Source organism: Diachasma alloeum, unplaced genomic scaffold (genome assembly GCF_001412515.2).
Source record: "Diachasma alloeum isolate Michigan unplaced genomic scaffold, Dall2.0 Dall_scaffold_00338, whole genome shotgun sequence".
NCBI classification, from domain to species: Eukaryota; Metazoa; Arthropoda; class Insecta; order Hymenoptera; family Braconidae; genus Diachasma; species Diachasma alloeum.
This window is the reverse complement of record NW_021680477.1, coordinates 747,935-769,362: the sequence shown is the minus strand read 5'-3', so window position 1 is coordinate 769,362 and position 21,428 is coordinate 747,935. Positions and strand designations below refer to the sequence as shown.

Below are 21,428 nucleotides of genomic sequence, written 5' to 3'. Positions count from 1 at the left end.
CTTAGTTTACACAACATTCGCTACTGAGCCCTGGATTTCCAGCGCCAACTTTTATTTCTTAAGTGTAACGAAATCCTTATCAGCCATTCCGTCCATGAAAGGCCTTGAGTGCAAACGCAGTGCAATAAATGCAGGCTTTGCATAGGTCGGTCACGTTTCACGAGGAAACGCGTTAAGAAAGCACAAATGATTGTAGTATAAAAAAATATGAGAAAATGGCACAATAGAATGGGAACAAGAGGAAAAAATCGAATTGCAGATGTTGATAACACTGTTGGAATAAAAAATTAAAATTTCATGGACAGTTGACTAGTAATTTTCGGGACAGTGACGTTGAATTGGATTTAGGGGTAAAAATTATGTTAGAGTTCACTGAAGATTCAATGGAATTCTAAATTTTTTAACAGAAGGAAGACGAGAAATTCCTAACTTTAATTTTTTAGTGAAAACATGAGTATTTTTGTACCAAATCGCAATGAATTTTTAATTAATCGACAATTTAATAATATATGGACATGACATTCTCCGATTTCTTGTGATTTTTCCATAAAATTTTGAATTCTCAACAGAGATCGGCAGGAAAATAATTTCCATTATTAGTATTTCATTACAACATCAATGGTAAACCAACAAATTAAATTATGATTTATTTCGTAATGAATAATAATAGTAAATGCCTCTTTTCATTGCGATTTTAATGAGAAATGAAAATGACAAATGAGGCAAATAATTTTTCAATCAATAATGGTACAAAATTCTTGTTTATTATTACGTGAATGGAAAATGTAAAAGACAAAATACTGATGTCTTTCGTCATGAATAATGATACGCAATTAAAAAATTAAAATACGACGACTTTCGTGAAGAATAATAGAGATATTTCGATTTTTATTATCGATTGAATGATTACTGTAAAATAATCACGTGTAATTCCCGATTAGATAAATAATAATATTTTATTTTCAATTATTACTCATTGATACCGTATTAAAAAAATGGGAATTTCTCAATATTCACTCATATATAATGAAAAATATTCTCACATTGATAGTGATTAAACAAAAAATATGCGGTACAAAAATAATATTTATGCCGCATTATTACAAAAACTATATCAGAAATTTTAGCCAAATTTTTCAACAGTGAATGCTCAAATGTTTTTTTTGTGTTGTTTTTACGCGCCTAAAAATGACTTTTCCTAAAATTTGAAACTTGCATTCCCCAAATTTTGAAAATAAAATCGTCCATTTCTCCTAAACCCTTTCTCCACGAGAATTTCGCCCGGAATTTCCCGGCTGGCCCCTCACACCTCAATCGAAATTTCATTCCGAAATTTCTGACATTACAATTTCCCAGCGATCATTTCCTCTCTAAACTCCCAAAAGTTACTATTAGCTGAATTTCCATGCGTATCCTGCAAAAAACCTCCCGATTTGCTCAATCAAAACCTGAAAAACAATCAAAAAAATAATGTACAAAAAATTTGCTCAAGAAACACAAAATTTTCTCTGCAACAAATTTCGTGAATCGCCGCGTCTCCTCCGCCGAAACTGACCGATCTTCTACCATAACTATCTTATTACAATTAGTATTAAGTACCGTTAACGATAGAATAATGTATTAGTGATATGTGCACACTTATCGACGGAAGCAGTAATTCAGGAGAAATAATCTAAGATTAATTGTACAGTGACTTAAGTATTCCCCGATGGGTCTTCCGTCTTCCAGAATCCAGGATATTAATTGCCCCGTGGCAGCTATTAATTTTAAGTCTATCTCAGCAGCACAAGTCTGCGGTGATTTTAATCACAAACAATTCATACTGACTATTGTTGATTAATCTGAATGGTTATGAAATTGTCGGGACGTATAATAACTGAAAGCTCATTGTGTGTGTGCGATGTGCATTGTTAATTTCATATTCATACCTGAGATAAGTGGGTTATCGAGTGGAAATTGGAATGAATGGTGTTGTTACGGGCGAATTAATTGGCGCGTCCTTCCTGATGATTGAAAATAATTCATCCGAGGGGTAATTACTTCATCCGTCCTTTATTGATTGTGAGTGAAATTGAATTAAATTAGTGAGTAGCGAAAATTATTGCTATCGAGTATCTGGTTTGCGAGAGAATTGAGTTATTGATAATTAAGTGACGAATATTAATAAATATTTTACTAGAAATGTAATCAAGACAAAATGATAGTTTGTCTCTAAAATTTAGTGTTTTTTTCTCGTTTTTTGGATTTTTATGAACGAAAATTTTAATTGTTACTGTTTTTAAATGTTATTGATAGCTTTTAAATTTAGGGAAATGATTTCCCAATGGAATTTTCGTACCACCCGACATCACATCAATTGTTGTACAGCTAGTTCATATTTCAGTTAAGAAATTAGTTAAGTTTATCGTTGAGTTGTATTTACTTTTTTTTCTTCGCGTCAGGTGCCTTCGGAAATATCAAAACCTCGTGAGCGATTACGAATGGAATTTGAAATTTCGCGTTGTGTGGGGTGAGCAGACAATTTTAACATGAATTTCTCGTAGAGATGTGGTTATCGAATTTGTAGTTGTGATTTGTAAATGATTATTTGTTGATACGACACAATTGGAAATTTTTTGTATATATTTGGTAATAAACATGTTCAAAATGTAAAACTGGTGGAAAATTTAATTTTTTTAGATGACAATAAATATTGTTTAAACTATGGATTTAAACTTTTGCAGTATTTATTTAGTTATTTATTTATTTATTCTAGATGATTGGAGTAAATCAAATCTTTCCCACATGCAGTAAATGAAAAATTTATTAATGGATTGTTTTTTTATGCTGTAATCATAATTTATTTCCTTCTCATATATACAAATATATACAATTCCTTTAAAATGAAAGATAAATATAATAATTAGGCACGGTGAGAACAGAACAACTAAGATATGTCATATACCCGTTGAATATAAAAAGCGCACGGACGAAAAATTTAATAGAAAAACCTAACAAATTCGATGGGAAATTCGACTTGATTTCGGTTGAATTTTCTATTAGTTTCTTGTGAGCTTTTGGAAAATACTAAATGGAAACTATTCTATGGGAGAAATCAATGCGATTCGAATTTTCTATAGAACTTATTCTTTTCAGATATTTTATGTCAAAATTTAAAAAATTTTTAATGCAAACTTTAAAAATTTTTTTGCTTGATTTTTTTAATGAAAATAAAAGAGAAATAGAGTGGAAAAAGAAACTTGGAAGATTCATCAGCGGACTTCTATAGAAAAAATCAATAGGATTTGATTTTTCTATACAACTTATTCCATTGAGGTATTTTCTGTAGAAATTTCTCAGCTCAAACGTTCTATAATTTTTGTTCAGCTTTTTCAATGAGAAGAGAAGAAAAATAGAGAAAATTCATCAGCGGAATTATTTACTAAAATTAGCCAAAAACTAATAAAATTTTCCATCAAATTCCGTGGATTTTTCTCTGAAATTTTTTCGTGCGTGTCTCATTAATATTCCGAGAAACCTCCATTCACAACTACGCCCCTCCACTTATCTACCAATAAACACCTACACGAAACAGTGTTCCTCATAAAACAATAAAAATTCCACCTTTTTACGATGAGATTAGCCTAGAATGACTGAAATGCCAAGCGTTTATTTCCATTTATTCTATTGTAATACCCGCATTTGTAATTAATTACACAGCCTGCTGAATCATCATAACAAATAGAGTAATGTCAGTTATAACTAGGTCAATATATGCTTCGATATGCCCGTGAACAAATGTCCTCTTAACACCTAGGTAATTGCTAATAATCATACATTAATTTTCCTTAGTTTAACGATATGTTTTCCAGTTTGTTTCAATTCAATAGATCACGGGCTGAATCAGTTGCGTCGGTTATTGGTCCTGAAGGCTTTTAATCCGTTCAATCGATTTCTGTACAATTCATTGGATTCTATAATTGAATCGGTGAATTCATTAAAGGAAGACCAGAGTATCGCTGTTGAGAATTTCGGGGGGGACACGTATGAAAAAATTTAATAGAAATTTTAGAGAATTCACTAGAAAATTCAATGGGACATCTATTAAAATTCTAGCGAATTCTCGTTAAAATTCTATTGTTTTTTTGCGTAGATTCTGTTAGGATTCGTTTCTCTTGAGATTTTTTCTATCAAATGTCTTATAGAATCAGCGCAAAAAACAAATAGAATTTTGATTAGAATTCCCTAGAATTTCCATAGAATCCCAATAGAATTTATAGATAATTCCAATGCAATTTTCTAACGAATTCGCCAAGTAATAATTAACTACATAATTAATTAATTAATTAACTAGTTAATTAACTAATTAATTGATTAATTTTATACGTAATAATTAAGCTAATAATTAACTAAGTTTTTCTATTGACGTTTTTCACATGTGATTTTTTAGTAGAAGATTCTGGGAACTCAAGGCGAGGCGTAAGTTTCATATTTTCAGTGGAAAATGTCAACGAATAGACCAGCAGGTTTCGTTTAGCGATTGATATCCTTAAAAATTAACGTGTTTTACCGGCATTTCATAACTCAATTATGCCTCGATTGTAAACAAAATGCAACATCTATAACTTTAATGAATTGAATTGTTCATTCTTACAGAATACAGAGAGTTAATTGTCATTTTCACTTACGAAAGAAATTTTATTGCAATTTCATGAAATTGTCTAGACTTTTGTTATTCTGAAAATAATCACTGTTATTTGAAATGATTCTCTTTTTTATTTTTCATAATTTCTCATTGTAATCGGAAATTAGGTGAATTTTTTTATTGAATCATATCGTCTGGTGAATAATATCTAACGCTTCATTTTTGTAACAGAAAAAATCACGTATTTTTCATCATTTGTAGGAATGAAAATACTCGTCTTTTATTTTTTTTTCAATAATTTGCATCCATTATTAATTTAAAAAAATCATGGAAGTACTCAATTATTATCATTTTAGAAATTATTCATGAGATAAAGTTCAATATTTCTGGAAAATTGAGGTTTATTTCATTTTAATTTCCTGTACGAACTGAAAATATGAAATCTTCAGTTTCAAGAAACTTCTATTGAAGATATGAATTAGGAATTTTACCGACAATTCCCTAAAATTTTAATAGAATCTCAGTAGGATTTCTAGAGAATTTCAATCGAATTTTCCAGCGAATTCGCTAAGTTTTTCTATTGAATTTCTTCATACGTGGATTTTCAGCAGAAGATCCTTGGAACTGAAGGCGAGGCATGAGTTTCATATTTTCAGTGGAAAATGTCAACGAATAGAACAACAGGTTTCGTTTAGCGCAAAAAATCACGTATTTTTCATCATTTGTAGGAATAAAAATACTCGTCTTTTATTTTTTTCAACAATTTGCATCTATTAATAAAAAAAATCATGCAAGTACTCAATTATTATTATTTTTAAAAAATTTCATTACATAATGTTCGAGATTTCTGGAAAATTGAGGTCTATTTCATTGTAATTTTCTGTAAAACCTGAAAATACGAAATATTCAGTTTCAAGAAACTTCTATTGACGATTTCAATTCGAAATTTTCAACAGCGCGATGATTGATATCTATTCTACCCTCACGTAGTCGTAGTGTTCGGGGTTTTAAGATGAGATTATCTCGGAGTCGCTCGCGTTCTCTGTCGTCCCTTCCATTGATCCGCTATCTGAGTCGATTATGAGAGGTTTCAAATTATCTGAAATAATGAAAATGAAGTTTCGTATTTCTCGACACGTTGGAATAGTATTTAGGATGATCAATGTAATATTTACAGAAATTTGATGCATTACTGCTTACTCTTGAAGACCGCAGGGATGATTGGCTGTCCCTCATGCTCGATTTTATGGCATGACCTGAGGAACATACGAAAAATAATTTTTTCCACGAGGTTTAACTCGTTAATCCATAGCTTTAGAGTATGATTTGACGATTAGAATGATGTGCAGTTGTTCCCTTCATGTACTAGAATATGACGAGAGGTTGAGGATGACTTCACGTATCATAAAATTCAACACATTTTGTTATTAACTGTATTAAACACAATTTTTCGAATTATTTGCAGTTTAATTAGAGAATTTTTCTTGAAAACAAATTATTGAAATAAAAAAAATTTGGAAGCATTTAATTGGAGAGATGTCTCATTATTTGGAAACGAAAACTAAGAAAAATTTTGTCTCCAACTGTTTGTTACTGAGTCGTTAAATTAAAATAAATTGGTGATTAATTAAAAATTCATAAACAAACCAAATTTCATAAGTTTTCGCCTAATTTATGCCACGAGATTTAACTCTTCGAGTCGGGATTTTGGAGCACCATTCAACAATTATAAAGACGTCTAATTGTTCTTTACAATTATCAGAATACGAAATTTGATGAAAAAAAAAATGCGAATAAAAATACGAAATTTGATGAAAAAAAAATGTAAAAGCGTTTAATTTCTTCTCGTTTCCACAGGGTTTTCTAAACCCGAGAGAAATCACATTTATTGGAGATTAAAAGTAACAAAATTTTTTAATCCAAGGCTTTGTTAATGAGTCATTGAACGAAATGAAATAACATTAAATTAAATTAATTAAAATCAGCCCAAACCAAACTTCAAGGAAGAAAAAAATCACCAGTTTTCGTGTCCAAATACCCCAGTATATATTTTCATTCGTTATTGTCATTGAAAATTGACAGTATGATGAGTGAAATATTGTACCAACTTTTACGGCCTTCTCGATGGTGTGGGAAACAAGAAGGGATTACCATTGAGGACGACGATTGGTGTTGCCGAGGGCGTTGCCAAATACGATGAACTCCTGTGCTGTGCCATAACAAGTTCCTTCGTATTTTTCTCCGGTTTCATCAGTACAATGTAAACTTTCGGGAAGAATGAACAACCGAGCTGCACGAGACCACTCAGGGAGAGGGATAGGGCCAGTGTAACAACTCGAATTGAATTATTCGCAGAGGCGAGGTACAGCGGTACAAATGCCAGCCAGAGGACCATCGTTGTATAATTCGTGAATGCTATGTGACGGGTTTCGTTGAATCCCTCGGGACATTTCCGAGTTTTAATTGCGTATATTGTGCAGGTGACTGTGAAAAAAAAATTTACTCAATTGACGAATGATTTTTTTTTTTAATTTTGTGTTTTAATTTTTGCAAATATTTTATTAAGGAATTTCTTTTTGTATTTGAATAATTGATATAAATCATTATTCAGGGGATTACTTAATTAATCAATTGACTGATTGAGTATTTTAGTCACTGATGTATTCAATTTTCAAATGAATAAACAAAATAATGAATAAATGAATAAATAAATTTTTCTTGAAAATATTAAATATTTCAATCAAAAATTTCTTTTTTTCATGAATCTCTTTTTGGATATTTGCACAATTAATATAATTCATTATTCAAGAAATCAATTAATTAATTAACTGATTGAGTATTTTAGTCATTTATTTATTCAGTCTCTAGAAAATTTAGTCGAACACATGAGATTTTGCATGAAAATATTAAATATTCCGCTTTGTTAAATATTTCCACTAATTGCCATCAATTGACAAATCAATTGCAGAAATCATTCAAACGAATTTTGAAATTCATTTTTTTGAAATTTTGTTCCACAATAATTGCACATTATAATTTTTTTTCCAGTAAGATCTAAATCAATAAATTAATAATTCCTTAATTGACTGATTGATTAATTAAATAATCCATGCACTCATTCATTTCCACAATAATGCAATTACCAGGTTCAAAATTCAATTCGCATTCCTTTAAAAAAAATCAACAATTCAATTTCCTGAAATTCGAAATATTCTCACCAATTAAAATAAAAGGATAGACCAATCCCACCATATAAGACCTATCATCCAGCCCCTGGCATATCCTGAGTCTCGAATCCCTCGTGGGATAGGAATGCGCAATAGCCGGTGGAACTTGCAGCAGCCAAATGCCATTAATAACAATTTCTACGAATGTTAAAATTCCCGTGATGATGAGTTGTGACCTCGGGCTGGTGTACTTGGGCTTGTGAGGACTGTGGCATTTTTTATTGAAGATCCTGTGGATCCTGTTGGTCTTGGTGACCAGTGCGGCGTAACAGAGAGTGTAACACAATCCAATTCCGAAACGAGTGATCGCACAGGTCTCGGTGGTCGGTTCAGCGACGATTGCGAATGTCATTAGGAATGATACTAGGGTACCTAGGAGGAGGAGGGATGATAGCTCACGGCCAGAGGCTTTTATCACCGGGGTATCACTGTAGATCCAGAAGACTGACAGGACGAATATCGTTAGAAGAATTCCTGGGAAATGGAAATTTAAGCTATTGATTTTTAGATATAGTATTTACCTCTGTTAATGGTAATATATAATCACTAGGGGATTAACCCCCTGCTCACCCGCTCGCCAACCCCCATATGACCCACATATGACCCCCATGCTCCTCATTCTGAACCTTGTGACCCTTAATCTGACCGTCGCGACCCTTACTTTCCCTCTTCCCTTCTGACCCGTAATTACGGAGTCTTAATATCGAGTACCAAATTTTCATCGCCAGAAGTCGATTTGGATTTTTATTATGTAGAGAGTCTGACCTGTGTGACCCTTAATCCGACCCTTGTGGCCCTCATTTGGACGCTCAATCTGACCCTTGCGACCCTTCTTTGGGTTCTTAATCTGACCCTCATTATAACCCTCGTGACCCCTATTATGTGCCTTATTACGACCCTTACTATGACCTTGTGATCCTTATTTGGACCTTCAATCTGACCTTTATGATCCTTATTTGGATCTGACCCTCATTATAACCCTCGTGATCCCTCTTATGACCCTTATTAGGACCCTTGTAGCCCTTAGTTTCTGAACCTTGGTTTTTGACCCTCATGACCCTTACTTGGGCCCTTACCCTGACCCTTGAGACTCTCTTATTTAGACATTTAATCTGACCTTTATTACCCTTATTTGAACCTTTAATCTGACCCTTGTGAGCCTTGTGATTCTTCATTTGACCCATATGACCCTTAATCTGACTTATTATGACCCTCGAGACGCTTATTCTGACCCTCATGCCCCATATTTTGACCTTCATGACCCTTGTGATCTTTGATTTTGCAGTTCTAATTTTGAGTACCAAATTTTCACTACCAGAAGTCGATTTGGATTTTTATAATCTAGAGAGATAATTCATTTTATTTTTCTATTTGTTTATTTATTCATTTATCCACTTATTCATTTATTTATTTATTTATTTATAAAACAATGAAAATAATGAGAACGAAAGCTCAATCAACGAATAATTACTTATAAAAGGCTGAAAGATTTTAAATAAAGAAATATTCAAACATTGAAATGACTTTTTTACGTTCTAATGAAACGAATAAAAACATTTCACGACAGGCAACCATAAACATTCGAGTTTTTATTATGTCAAACTTTATGTACGAGGGAATAAAGCGTCTTATTACCACAGCTGGCCACTGCCATCGTCCCTACCGCCCAAGGACTCGAGTAATCGATGAAGTCCTCCTCAATGGGTGCGCAAAGTTTTCTGTCGCTAGTCGGTCTTGTGCCCCACTCGCAGTCCTCACACCTGTGACCGTCGACCTTCCATTGGTACAGACCGCAGTTTCTGCATCTCCAGCAGCAGGGATCGACCTTCTCACGAACTTTCACTTGATTGGGAAGACAGGTCTCTGAACATGTGGAGTTCGGGAAGAACTTGCGGCCTAGTGCACCCTGGCTACGGTACTTCATGAGGGTTGAGTTTATGTGGAGAATCGGCTCGCCACTGTCGCTTTCTGGGGGGAGAGGGAATGGGGATTATGGTAATACTGATTTGTGGATAATTTCGCGCATGAAAAAATTTAATAGAAAAATGTAGCGTATTCGCTGGAATATTGTATCGGATTTCTATTGAAATGTTCAATAGGAATTAGTCTATAGAAAAATTTAATAGAATTAGATTTTTCTATGCAACTCATTCCATTGAGATATTTTCTGGAGAATTTCTCCGGATCAAATTTTCTAAGTTCTTTTTCACTCTATTTTTCTGTTCTTTTCCTCAAGAAAATCAAAAAAAAATCTGGAATAAGATTTACTTATCTTCATTGAAATTTAAAAATCATATAATAATTGTTGATTAATTTTTTTTTCTATTGACTATTAAATAAATAATTGACAATATGGAATTGTCAACCAAGTATTGAGTAAATTTTTTTAAATGTCATACAAGTGTTTTTCTACTAACGAAATAATCGTCAATCTTCCGAACTCAATTATTGATTGATAAAATAATTCGGAATTCGAATATTTAATTTTATGATTAATTTAATAATTAAAAAAATGGTGAGTAGTAATAACAATTGACTTTTTAAAAATTTAACTTCAAAATTTAATTTTATATCGAAGATTTCAATAGAATCGGCCGAAAAATGATACAAAGTTCAATAGAAATTCCATAGAATTTTCCAACGAATTCGCAGAATGCAGCTGCTCAGGGCATAGATCGGCGTCAATCATTAATTTAGTAATATTATGAGAAGTTGCACCTTACAGTAATTAAGATTTATTCATCTTCATTGAAATTAAAAAAATAATATAATAATTGTTGACTAATTTTTTTTTTCAATTGATTATTAACTAAATAATTGACAATATAAAATTGTCAATTAACTATTCAGTAAATATTTCTCAATGTCATAAAAATATTTTTCGATTTGCGAAATAATCGTCAATCTTGCGAATGCAATTATTGGTTGATAAAATAATTCGGAATTTGAATATTGAAATTGATGATTAATTCAATAATTAAAAAATTGGTGAGTAATACTAACAATTGACTTATCTGAAACTCAACTTTAATCAAAATTTATGATTATGCCGATGTCCGTCTCAAAGTGATAAGATCCATAATTCATTGAATCATCTCATCTTTCGTGTTCGGAAATTACGTATGTTCAAATGAAACAATTTCTACCTCGGCAATCAATCACATCAACGTCTTCCATAATTGAAAATGCAAAATCGAATTCAATCGCGAAGTAACTTGAATTATAAAGTAATTAGAAAACGCCAGGTGAAGCAGTCAGAAGTTGATTCCCCTGAAAAGCTCTGACATTTAATTAAAATTCATGAGAAGAAATTCCCGAGGAAAAATCGATTAAAGTACTGGAGTCGTACATATGGATTTTCCACGATTTTTCTCCAATACTCGAGTTATTGGACCTTGAATATTGATAGTTCTCTCCTGTATTCAATTTTCCCTCGCGCTTCGAATCGTTTGTCTCCGTAATTACTTTTTTTCCGTTCCTTCCACTCTGTTACCTCCATTCTTCACATCTTTTCTTGGACACTGGGAATATTAATGACTTCACGATTACAATCTAACATTTCCTGCAGTGAAATGTCTGAAATTTCCGGAACAGAAATAAATTTCTGTCTAAATATTAAGGAGAATTAAATTTTTGTATCAAAGTAAAAAGATGAAATTCTAGTGAATTTTTTAATAAAATAGTTTTCATTAAATATTTTCTATCGAATTCGCTAGGTTTCCCCAATAAATTTTTTGCGCGTGTTTCCTTCCCCTTCAAATTCATACCCAGTCAGTATTATCTAAACTAAATTTCGCAAAATATTGATATTTTTTTAAACATTTCCTCCTTATAAATAAATAATAAAACTTGTTTGCAAAACGGTGGATTATTTTTTATGAGGTGTCAAAAAAATTCTTGATTTTTCCACATCTAATGAATAAAAAATCAGATTTTAATCTTTGATTCACATAAGACATTGGGTTAAATCCTGATTTTTAAACATTTCGTCTTTGGAAAACCAAAACGACAACCAAATTGAGAAAAAAATTAGAATTCCGAATCTAATCGAGTTTTCTGCAATTTTTTTGCAGTTTTCAATAATCTTTGAATTTACCGTAAGGGTAGAGCTACTTTAAATCGCCAAAGTATTGGATATCCTTAATTCTAACATCACCATTTCCTCAACTCACGTGTGTAATTACCCACGACGTGCCACCGATAAGTCCCGTCGTCCCCCTTCTGATAATTCAAAATGGTATACCTCAATGGGCCATCGACATTGTTAACAAATCTGAATGGATTGCCCGCCTCATCTGCAACCACATTAAAATACAATCGTCATTACGAAAATGTTTGTTCGAGTGCCCTCGAGTGTTTGAAATAATCAGTGTAAAGCACTCTCACCTTTAAACGTGACCGTATTCAAGTATCTCGAAAGAGTCTCACCATCAATGTGTCTCATCCCCTCGCACATACCCTCATAATGCTCACCGCACACATTTACCTGCATGTCGTGGAGTGCATGCGCTACAGCATACACAGCATCACGTACGAAGTGGAGGAACTTTTGCTGCTTGTAACCAGTTTCAGAATTCATTTTCAGTGACGGATCGTTGCAGGATGTCCCCTGAGGTTGACAATGAAATGACATCGTTTTGGGTTAATTGAGAATTTCCAAAGTTATTCAAACGTTTTACGTTAATATTCGGTATTATTCGGAAATAATCAATGGCAGAATTATTATTATCCTTTAAGGGGAGGCTACTATGAGTTTTTAAAATCGTGGGCTATTGGAGTGAGACTTTTCATACGTTGAAGATCGATTATATAAATCTAAAAACGAATAATTAGCGAAAAAAAAATTTTTTTTATTGGTCGTTTGCCCGCAAACGCTTAAAATGATAAAAACAGTTCAGGGCCTCCAATTTTTGAGCTTCAAAAGATTTTTTTTTCAAAATTTTCGGAAAAATGTGTGAAACAACAATTACGAGCCAGTTTTTTCGAATTCGACTCCTACACAGCTGATTTCGGTTTTTTTCTATAAAAAAATTCACTATTTGTGTAAAAAATACAAAAAAAATTTAGCCTAAGAGGCGAATTAAAAAAAAACTAGCTCGTAATTGTTATTCCACATATTTTTCCGAAAATTTTGAAAAAAAAAATCCTTCGTAGCTCAAAAATTGGAGGCCCTGGACTGTTTTTGACATTTTAAGCGTTTTCGGGCAAACGAACAATAAAAAAAAATTTTTTTGCACTAATTATTTGTTTTCAGATCTATATAACCGATCTTCAACGTATGAAAAGTCTCACTCCAATAACCCACGACTTTTAAAACTCATAGTAGTCTCCCCTTAAGTCGACTAAACTCCTAGTTGACTTTTTGAGGAATATTTCGGACTCTAAGGGCGATAGTGAACAAAAAAATATATCATAACAATAATAATGAATGAAATTGAATTAATCTAATTGTGAAGACGAAAATTAAAAAGAAAAATGTTAAAAAAACATGGTATAAATTAATGAAGTTATAAACGTCTTCATTTACAATTTAATTCTGTCATTGAATATTTTCGAATATTCAATATTTCTTCGTCCCTGCGTCCCACTGTACAATTTATAATTTGCGAGAGCAGGACATTGCACTGAGAAAAAAATATATTTTTGCCAAATATTCAGTAATTTGAGAGAAGCATTTATTTCTTTAAAATCGTGTTTCTCCAATCGAGTCATTCCCAGGCGAGTCCGATTAGTTTTCAATTATAATAATCATGTTGCGTTGGAAAATGACTATTTTAAACCAAAAATCTTGGGCAATATTAGAATTTAAAAGGGCGGTGGGTCGTCTTTCATTCAAATTATCCAAAATAAATAAGAGATTTATTATCGAATCGACAACGACATTTTCAATTTGACCCAGTGACTCACATTTCCAGATTTTCCGCATCTGTGATAGTTCTCCCAGAACTCCCGAAACCAGGGATTAATCTTTTCATGGCTGAGCGATAGATTCTTGAAGTAGTCATCGAAGCCCCCGAGATTTCTCGACAATGGCTGTACTGCGAGAGCCCCCTCAAGTACCATTTCCTCGTACTTATTGCGATTCCAGGGATTGAGAAATTCACGGTGGTTTGTGTTGGACCATGCGTCACTGCCGATCCAAACGAATCTGGTGCCAAGGCCCAGTCTTCTCGCTGCCTCCAGCACGCGGAGGGTTGTACTCCTCTCGGAGAAGATCACAACGACTGCAGATTAATTTTTCTATCAACTAATTGATCTATGAGGCGTTGAGCATTCAATAATAGAATAAGGAAATCAATTAAATTGAATGAAGAAATTTGAAGCTTTTTCATTCATAAGAAATAATTGTTTTGGAAATCAAATTTTTTAACAAAAAATTTCTTTATTTTCGATGATACGCAGTAGAACATTTCCATTGAAACAAGTCAGAAAGTGCTTTTGTTATAGCGTAGTCAATATATTTTTGCTAATAAATTAACAATTTGGTTTCGAAGGGAATTGTTATGACGATGGGTTTTAAATTTAATTATATGATTCGGTAAATTCAACATTGGCCCGACATTGCCCCAACATTGGCAGCCAACATTGTCATTGCCAAAATAATTTTTTTGAACAACAGATGATGCAATCAATCTCATGACAAACTCAATCAAGATGGCATTGGGAAGACTATTTTAAATCACAATTGGATTCATTCAAACAATTATTTTCTCAGTACACAGATTATTTTTTCACATTTACACATACATATTCATCCATCTGTACATAATCTAAAAATAGCATATTTGCATATTTGAACTCTTGAGGCCAAAATTAGAATTCAAAAAAAGAAAATTGAAATTTCCAATCGGAAGAAAAAACACGCGAATGAATTGCGAAATTTCCCGAAAAAATCTCCCAAAAGGTAGTAGAAAGTTCGATACATTTCATCCACGAACCGCTCAAAAACCCGCAATTATAAATTAATAGGGGAGGATGGGGCAAAACGGTCCCCCTTCAATCGTCAATATTTTCCGATTCAATAATCCGATTGGGATGAGTTAGAGCTCGTTTTGAAGAATGAAAAATTATCTTCAAAATGAAGTTGAAACTGGGAATTTTCACAATGTCATTCACAAGTTATTGACAATTGAAGGGGGGCCGTTTTGCCCCACCCTCCCCTAATTCCCCTCAGAATTCAATCTATCCATAACAAAACAAATCGTTCATCCCACGTAAACCCCGAATACGTTTTCCAACTTCTCAGACTTATTCTAAATGAATATTCCATCTGAATATCCCAGCAACAGTTTGAAACTCTCCCCCAAACTTTAGGTGTCAGTGCTGAACAAAAGGGGTAAAACCCACTGTGAACAATGGGTCAGGGAGAATTGGGGACAAAGGAGGGAGGAATAAGTTCAAATTGATTGAAAACGTTACCTCTAACTTCAGTCTTGTTCGCGATTGTACGAATGACATTGTCGTAGTCCTCATCGACAAAACGCTCCTTGTCTATTCTCTGTGGTGCGCTGAAGCAGATTGAATAGTTATTCGCGAGGGATACCAGTGTCTCGTATCCGCGATTGCCATATTCTGTGTCCGAGTAAACCGCTGATACGTAAGTCCACTGGAATCGTCTGGGGAAAATTATTCATCGGGATAATCTATTTATTGTATTATTCCCTCATTTATTCATTTTCTTTAAAAATGAACTTAACGAATGAAATAATAAAGATGATGATCATAAAATTATCATTTTTCTATTATTATCAATGTTATTTATTTATGATAAATGATGTATTCATCGAATTAAAAATATTATAAGTATTTTCTAATTTTTAATATATAATTAATAAATATTTGTGGACGTCCACATAAAAGAGGACCACTTTGTCGATTCTAGTTTCCGAGATATCTCAACTTTTTGTCTCAGCAACTCCCATTTGCACCAATGTTAAGGGTGCCAAGTAAATTTGAAAAAAGATTCAAAAAAAATTTTTTCTTTCCCTCCATCATTGGAGAAATATGTATTCATCCATCCGACGAAATTTCAAACCCGCAACCGGAACTAGACATCGAGAAAATAAATGCGGAAAATCCTCTATTTCGCGTGACGAACCTCGAGAAAGCATGGGATCAAATGGGTACGGCGGGTTGAAATATCTCTCTTATTCACCCCGGTACCCCATTGTTTTTTGTCGCCATCACATTGAACACATCATTCCCCATATCTTCAAATTTTTTCAAATTTTTCTTGAGTTCCTAGGGGGTTGAAACGTTCAATTTAATCAAAACTCCATAAGAGGCCGCGTATAAGACTGATTTTGTTTATTTAATTTCTCGATATCCATAAATTCTAAAATTTTAAAATTATCACCGACGTTCACCGTCTGTCTAATACTATTAATTAAAAAAATTATAACTTTGTTGGTGAATGTCAATTTTCAAGGTCATCGCCAAATTCACTTGGCACCCTTAAATTGTTTTTTCCCTCTTCTCCAACGACGTCATTTTTGACCCCATGAAGATCATTTTCGGCTCAAAATGTACGGAATGTTATCAATATTATCAGAGTATACATAACACAAAGACAAAGTGGTCCCTTGTCATGCGGAGGTCCACATTTATCGAAATTTAGATGTTAATGTGTCAAACACATTGTTTTCAAAGTTATGAAATCGGTGATCTTCATTCAATGGGTTTAAATACCGAGAGTTTAAAGACCGAGAATAGAAAAACTCACTTCAATATTTCTAGCATCGCGTGGGCCTGGTTGACGTCACTCGGCACAGTCCTGTAGAAATGCGGATATCGCTCCTTGTTACTGAGCGACGGGGTTGTTGCCATGTAAGATACTTGAGGCACGGTAAATAGCCGGAGCATTGAGGCTACCTGGGATTTATATGTGGAACAAGTTGACATTATTCATTGGAATTTAATTCAAACTTGAGAGATATGACCGATTTAAATGACATAAAACTCTCTATTTAGCATTTCTCATTTTTCCCTTTTTCTCCGATTGATTTCAACAATATCAGGAATTGATAAACTTATATATATTTTTATGAAAATGCTCTAATTACATGAAATGAATAATTCATTAATTCCCAATGAAGGATTATTATATATTAATAAATTCGTTCTCTTCTTCACTATTTAAACAATAACTGTTGAAATGTTTATTCGATTGAGAGAACATTTCTTTGTACTGAAGAACTATTGATTCCCTGTGAATAAAAACGTAAATAAATATAAAGTTTAATTGAGGAAAAAATGAAACAAAATCAAATTATATAAACACATTTATTCAATTCAAAAGAAAAGATTATGGTTGTTAATATTAATTTTTATTGAAGCAAAATTGTGTTTCAACAATATTTTTCAACTGAAAATTGATAAATTCATGTATTCATTCCCTCGAAGATATTTCTATTACATAAAATACCTGAAAAATAAATTAATTCCAAGTGAATAATCGACTAGAAACGAATAAATAAATAATTTAATCTGAATAAAGAACTATTTTACCATTTCATTCGTCACTAATGAAGTCTTTATTTGGATCAAACAAACATTTGTTTTTATTTTAAAAAAAAGTCCAATTCGTCGTTACTTTTAAACTGATTATTCGCTGCTTTATTTATCGTTTCAAAATATTGCTTCTGGTTTGTCGATAAATTGCCTTCTGCCATCAGTAGCACTAGCGAATGTTCCGTAAAAACCGCTGTGTGTGGGATAAATTGAATGTCCGCCCTGAAAGGTTCCTAAGTCAATATGTGTGTTATTGAGTTTCGCGAATGTTTTGTTCTGTTCTGTTCCGTTGGCCACCGGCGACCCCTTTTTCCCCTCGAGATGTCGTCAATTCGATTTAGCCAATGGAGTAATTCAATAAAAAGAGTCTCGACCCGTTGACAAGGTTAATTACTCCTTAATTGAAGGTGTTTTTTCATAAAAATAAATAATTGTATTGAATTTGTTACGCATCAGAAATTTTTTCAGAACAGAAAATATTAATTTACTCATTTATTTATTCATCAAATTTACTATTTATTTATTACATAAATAAATATAATACAATTTAATATAATATATTATTCATCTATTTATTCATTTAATAAATGAATAGTAAAATGAATAAATAAATAGGTAAATAAATAATTAAATCCCATCGTATTTTGTCTGGATACGTTGACAAGTTTAATTCCTCCTTCATTAAAATTTTGTTTATTCATAAAAATAAATAATCGCGTTAAATTCATTTGCCGCGAAAAAATATGATTGTTATAAAATAAATTAATCCTCCGGAAAACCTTCCGTTTTCTTCAACAAAAACTCCCGTCATTTCCCTCAACAATACAATAAAAATGGTCTCGATCCGTTGACAAGGTTAATTGCTGCTTAATTAGTCGCGAAAGAGGCGAGAAATATCGAAAAATCCCCGACTGTTTTTGTGTCGGCGCCAGGCGTCATCGAGGCCTCCGCAGCGTTCAATGCGCCACCCTTTGACGAGATTGTTTACGCCGCAGGGCGCAGCGGGAAAAAGGTCCCAGAGAAATTTCACTGACGAGGGATAATTCGACGTTCGAGGGCATGTGGCTTTTGATCCATCTACACTGGAATACTTTATCGGATTTTTGTTTCACTTTGTATGTACTCACCTGCAGTGTTACGGAACTCGACTGCGCTGCGAGCACCGCAACGACTTTGTCGAAACCCCCACCCAGGAATCTTGGGATACTTCCGTCTGAGCACTGAAATTCCTGCTCGTGGAATTCATTGACGTGAGCTATGAAACCTGTGGATCAAGCCGGGAGAATTTTAAAGGGTTTTAATGGGTTGCGCGGATGTTGCGGAGAATGCGAATTGTTAATTGGGAAGTTTTTTTTTTTTTTTTTTTTTTTTTTTTTTTTTTGCTATCATATACCCTATTCGGGTTTTTACATGTTTTGCGGTTTCATGGGCCGACTTACTCTCCAACCGTGTCGCATTGTACCCCAGGAGCTGTACCCCATGTACAGACTCTTCTGGTGATCAAAGGAAACCATGGGAAACCTTGGTCGACACCGGCGTCCATCGACCGAGCTTCATCGGAGAATGTTTCCCTAACACTTCTCCGATGATTCTCGGTGTCCAGACTTCCGTTCGACGGTTTCCGAAAGATTAAAAATTGCAATTGCCCCAAGCCGGACTCGAACCCGCGCCGCACGGGTCCTGCCGTCCGGCCGAGCAATTTAACCGCTTCGGCCACCGTCGCCGGTTAATTGGGAAGTTTGGGGGCGATTTCTGATGTTTCGACTGAACAACTCACCTTTAACAAAATTAAGTGCCTGCTCAAGTGCGTAATTAGCATTATCGCAAGAGTCAAACGCGAGTACTCCGAGTTTAATTCCAGGCAAAAGCTTTGGATCCTTGTTTATCTGCTTGACTGTGTACAGCATCGCCTCGAGGGGCTGAATCCCATCCTCCCACTGAAATAAGAAAAACACGAATTCGTACTGAGGGAAATGGAGAAAGCTGAATGGTGCGTGTTGCGGAACGAATCGATTGACTTTTCCTCAGTGCAGATATTCCGTAATTTTTTGCTGCTCTCCGCTCGGCCAGCTGGACCCGAGCCAGATTCGGCAATTCGAGGGTGCATCCCTCGGTTCTTGTGCGAGTCAAGTGGCTCGGGAAATTGTGACCAACATTGGCGTCTGACAAGCTCTCAAGATCCTGTATTTCGTGACCTTTTGGAGCTTTTGCTCTTTTAAAGGTGGATCGGAAATTCGTTGAATTTCATTGTATTTTTTTCATGGAGAACAAAGTTGAGGAAAGATTGTCGACAAAATTTCTGAAATTTTACCGTCCGAATGATAATCGCTGAGCAAAATGTGCGGACGAGGTCTAAAAATTAGATTTTAGGACTTTTTGGATTTTCCTAAGTCGATATAACACACAAAAACCAAAACTTAAATTTGAAGGATTACAAAGCTCTCATTCGGAAGCAATAAAAAAAAATAAAAATTTTAGGACGAAAAAACAAAATTGACAACAAAATGAAAACGTAGTATTGCATTAGCATGGTATAGTAATAGGGTCAGAATAAGGGGCATAAGGGTCAAAATAAGGGCCACGGGGGTTAAAATATGCATCATAAGGGTCATGAGGGTCAGATTGAGGGTCACAGGGATCAGATTAAGGGTCATGAGGGTCTAAAAAGGGTAATGAGGGTCTAAAAAGGGCCATGAGGGTCAGATTAAGGGTCCCAACGATCAGAATAAAGGTCATAAAGATCACGGGGGTCAAAATAATGGCCAAGAGAGTCAGAATAAGGATCACGAGGGTCATAATAAGGGTTATGAGGGCCATGAGGGTCTGAATAAGGGTCGCGAGGGTCAGAGTAAGGGCCACAAGGATCTGATTAACGGTCGTGAGGGTCTAAAAAGGGTCAGATTAAGGGTTCCAAGGATCAGAATAAGGATCATGAGGGTCATATGTGGGTCACATGGGGGTACCCTATACTTTCATATACTATAAAAAGAAATTACATTTTTTGAAAATAGAAGAAAATAGAACGAGTCAACAGGAAAATTCACTGTTCAATCGGTTGATGATCGAATGGACGAATAAATCAAGAAATAAAAATCCCTCGATACCGATTCAAAAAGACCTAGAACGGAATTTCGCTCTCTGCCGACGATGAGCCAAAACCTTTACCTGAATTTTCCCGCAGCTTTCGCCGTTGCTCCCCTTCCTGTGAACCGGAAACAGTGCCCCGAGGGTAATATCACCCGTAACATTCACGTACAATTTCGCGTGGGCTAGAGCGATCCCGGTAGCAAGAAGGATCAAGCCAATCGAGTATAAAGTCCTCATTCTCTCCAATCCACCGTCCCACCGACTCCGGCGCCAAGACCTGCACAAAGAAGGAGGAACGAATGAGCAAACGAGTTACTCCAGTATAAATAAATAAAATCAGGGGATTATTGAATCAGAATGGGGAAGAGTGCGCTCCACTCTCGTGGCATAAAACAATGGGATATCGATTCTCACTGCTTGGAGGAAAGTCTAAAGTGCAGATAGTCGGTCTTCTGGATGTCCTACTTTGATATTATTACTAATTCAAGGAATTTTTTTTTTGAGAATAAATCCATTCAAGATATCTAATACAATGACACATTTTTTACCCCAAGTGTTCTGTACATTTCAAATTAATTTCATCAATGGGAAAAGGGAATTTATTAATTTATCAAGATGAATAATCGATAATTGAGTAATAAATACTATTAATTAACGATGGCAAATTGACTTTTTAATTACTTTGTTAATTAAAATTTTATTAATGCAAAAATTAATTTATTATTATAATTGATGAATAATTTATTGATAATTGTTAGTAATTTATGATCCTAAATTGGTTTATAATTTATAATTGATAAACATGTAAAAATCTCTTATTCACTTGGATTTATTTGATAGAAAAAATTATTATTCCACATAATTGATGCATTTTCACTGAAATAAATCTATAAATATATTAATTAGCAACAAAAACTTGGGCTAGAAAAATTTTTGAATAGAGTTTCATTCGATTCAAACAGTTTTTATTTATTGGAACA

General features: G+C 33.9%; 1 protein-coding gene across 2 annotated transcripts in view; it reads right to left on the bottom strand.

The window, feature by feature from the left end:
• The window catches only part of LOC107040564 (metabotropic glutamate receptor 6), a 48,072-nt gene that overhangs the window by 9,237 nt on the left and 17,407 nt on the right, over window positions 1-21,428 (bottom strand). Inside the window, exons 2-15 of one of the 2 annotated variants that reach the window (XM_015260692.1) lie at window positions 20,527-20,725; window positions 19,139-19,298; window positions 18,489-18,625; window positions 16,574-16,722; window positions 15,271-15,467; window positions 13,759-14,075; window positions 12,238-12,460; window positions 12,024-12,146; window positions 9,487-9,819; window positions 7,843-8,325; window positions 6,776-7,108; window positions 5,800-5,880; window positions 5,611-5,723; window positions 2,865-3,953 (exon numbers count right to left, since the gene is read on the bottom strand). In XM_015260692.1, the coding sequence (XP_015116178.1) occupies window positions 5,632-5,723; window positions 5,800-5,880; window positions 6,776-7,108; window positions 7,843-8,325; window positions 9,487-9,819; window positions 12,024-12,146; window positions 12,238-12,460; window positions 13,759-14,075; window positions 15,271-15,467; window positions 16,574-16,722; window positions 18,489-18,625; window positions 19,139-19,298; window positions 20,527-20,685 (2,787 nt within the window). In that variant the 5' untranslated portion in view covers window positions 20,686-20,725 and the 3' untranslated portion in view covers window positions 2,865-3,953; window positions 5,611-5,631. Of the gene's footprint in view, window positions 1-2,864; window positions 3,954-5,610; window positions 5,724-5,799; window positions 5,881-6,775; window positions 7,109-7,842; window positions 8,326-9,486; window positions 9,820-12,023; window positions 12,147-12,237; window positions 12,461-13,758; window positions 14,076-15,270; window positions 15,468-16,573; window positions 16,723-18,488; window positions 18,626-19,138; window positions 19,299-20,526; window positions 20,726-21,428 lie in introns of those variants that run through there. The other variant, XM_015260694.1, reaches the window with a different exon arrangement.